Below are 2,806 nucleotides of genomic sequence, written 5' to 3' on the forward strand. Positions count from 1 at the left end.
AACGAAAATCAATTGAAATAATAGATGATTCTGTCAGCGTTTTCGATGGATTTAGCAAAAGATAGGCCGCTCTTAATTATCCCGTGTAATATTCGACGTATACACTGGACAGAACATTCGGAACACGACGCAGCTAGCATGGTATAATATTTGGGACGGGACGCAGCATGGTTGAACAACCCAAGATGCATACGCATTCAGACGATGAAGCCGACGTCCTTCCCAATAACACATGTGGGAGACACGTGGGAGAGGTGCCAGAAACCACAAACTCTGCGAAAACAACATGAGGCCTATTGGGCAACTGGTGTGATAGTCTGCCGGGCACCCGAGAATTCTACTGACTGCTGTCTGTTCACAGACAAAATGACAAAATTGAGCAATGCACGGGCTGAAAAGTAACACCAAAATTAGTCTCTATTTTTATCATTGTTGTCTTTCGGAATTTTTCAGCCTTCTGATGTGTGCGGCGATTCTGATTGTAAAAAAAGAAACACTCAGGTGCTAACTGTTCGCTGCCATCGTCGTCAGCTGTGGTCTCTCAATGTTGGGAAAAGGCGATGGCATAGACCTCTTTCATAATGGCGGCCAAATAAAATATTCTTTTGTTTTAATGCTAATAAGCCCTACGAGCCTCGCTACGACGAGCAAATTTCAAAAGAATATTTGTTTCAAAACGAGGGCAGTAGGTCTAATTAAAATAAATACAAAAGAATATAAAGTAGGTCGCCATTTATGAAAGTGGTCTATTAAAGGTGCACATCGAGATTTTTTGACGGTTTTGTCAATGACGAGTTTGTGCAGGGATAAATAGTACGATGCGATTGTCGAAACGGATACAAAGCTTTTTTTACCGTCTATTTGATGCACGGCGGGCGGGCGGCAAAGTTAAATGTTGTAACCAGCGGGTGCCTCACTATTGAATACATGAATGTAAACTGATACCTGCCCAACAGGCTTATTGTCTTATTTGGCGGTGAAACACAAAGAAATATTCGCCTTAATTGTTTTCCCTGTCCTTTTTTCTCTCGACGGTTCATGACACGATATCTTAACTCTCCAGCTAGTTTCGCAGAGTGATAACGACTTTAATTCGGTTTTGTGCTGTGCTTTGTTAGCTTAACCGAACGATAAGGCGTACGATGAACTTTTCATCCGTGTTGAAATTATCTGTGTTTTGCCGTTTCACCTATACTGCTTCAGAAAACGCATGCTAAGTTGTTATAATGTTTGTTTGTTTCTTTTTTTTTCAAATTAAAATCCCCATGCTCAATTTAATTGGCGCATACAAGTGGATGCATTTTGTCTTTCGACGCAAAGATCTTATTCGTTATAAGTACTTCAGAAAAAGCCCAAATTTAAAAACCAGCTGAAAATGTTTCTCAGCTACGATCACCAATTTGAAAGATTATTTCTTCCCTTATTCTTTTTTTTTAACTGTTATATATGAACTCGTTTAATATGTAGCTAAGTAGTTTTAAAACGATTTAAATTTATATTTCAATCGATCCCCGGTAACGTCACTTGAAGCTTTGGTGAGAACGTTGTATCAGACACTTAACTGAAGAAATCATGACGAAAGGTTCGTTTTGCTAGGCGACTTGTTGATAAAACCTTTGCGAAATTTAATTTCGCAGTAAAATATTGAAGACCTGGGGATGGCATCGAAAGTTTAACCCACTGCCTTTATGTTGTTGGACTGAAAAAAAGACGTTTGTCAAAACAGGGGGTCTTCTATGGGCTAAGATGCTGTTCTGCTATGAGAAGTTTTTTCCTGAGGTACTCTGGTTTTCTCTTCACCTCAAAAGCCAACGGGTGAATCGATTTGACTTCATCCAAGTTTGAAAACCACGGAGATTTCTCACCTTTGTCAAAGAGTCAATTCTTACCTTCTATCAACGAAAAAAAAAACTAATATTATTCCCCCCTGCTACCTATTGTAACCTGTCCGCGAAGAGAGTGTCGTTTTTTTGTCAGTTTTCTTCTTTCTTTCCTACTACGCTACTTTTCTTCTTTTTTCCCTATTGCACTTGTTAGAGTAGGACAGCTTTGCAAAGAATGTTATCCAAGTTAGGACGGATGGTTTCGCAGGAAAAAAAAAAGCTTTAAAAGAAAACTTCACAAATGATTCTTACCAGAAAATGCTCCTTTTCGCCTTTCGTCTCAATAAAACGGGATCGTAGAATGCGATGTGCTTTGGTGATTGTTGTATAACAAGTAATGCAAGGCGCTCCCACCAGTAGCGAAGAAAACCAATCATATTTCACTCCGAAAAAATGTCCACCTCATCTGTGTACACAAGTGATGATGTTAGAATTTAAATTGTTTAGAGAACAAAGGCCGGGGAATTTCTTATTATCTTGGAACGCTTTTCCACCGGTCAAAATCCGTTTTAAAATCACACCGGACAGGAACACGCTGAGCTGAGGGTAACGTTTCTAAACCTTTTTTTTTTTTTTTTAGCCTTAAGAGTATAGCGTTATTGTTAATTTATGACAGATCATCCTTATTCATTAATTTTACTAAGACATTCCATCATCTTGAACACATTGAAGTAAAAAATAGGAAATGTGTTAATTGTAGCAACGCATTTTTAAAAGGCGCATTTCGTCCCTTTTACCACTAAGTTGACAGAAATTTCTTTCGTTCTTTTAAAGTTTTAATCCACTTTTTCTTGACACCGTGTGGGAATTAAAAACCGCAGTGGTAATTTTGTTGTTCTTTAGAGAGATTCCTATCTTTGCAACCATACGCTCGATGAAAATTGTTCCATTTTGTGGTCAGTTTTCGATCGAATGTGGACCGA

At 38.5% G+C, this 2,806-nt stretch overlaps 1 protein-coding gene across 1 annotated transcript in view; it reads right to left on the reverse strand.

The window, feature by feature from the left end:
* Positions 1 to 2,391, reverse strand: part of LOC138013402 (uncharacterized) — a 14,753-nt gene extending 12,362 nt beyond the window's left edge. Inside the window, exon 1 of the mRNA XM_068860472.1 lies at positions 2,136 to 2,391. Within this exon, the coding sequence (XP_068716573.1) occupies positions 2,136 to 2,260 (125 nt within the window). The 5' untranslated portion in view covers positions 2,261 to 2,391. The remainder of the gene's footprint in view (positions 1 to 2,135) is intronic.
* Positions 2,392 to 2,806: the final 415 nt, after the last annotated feature.

The sequence above is a fragment of the Montipora foliosa genome, chromosome 8 (assembly GCF_036669935.1).
Source record: "Montipora foliosa isolate CH-2021 chromosome 8, ASM3666993v2, whole genome shotgun sequence".
Taxonomy (NCBI): Eukaryota; Metazoa; Cnidaria; class Anthozoa; order Scleractinia; family Acroporidae; genus Montipora; species Montipora foliosa.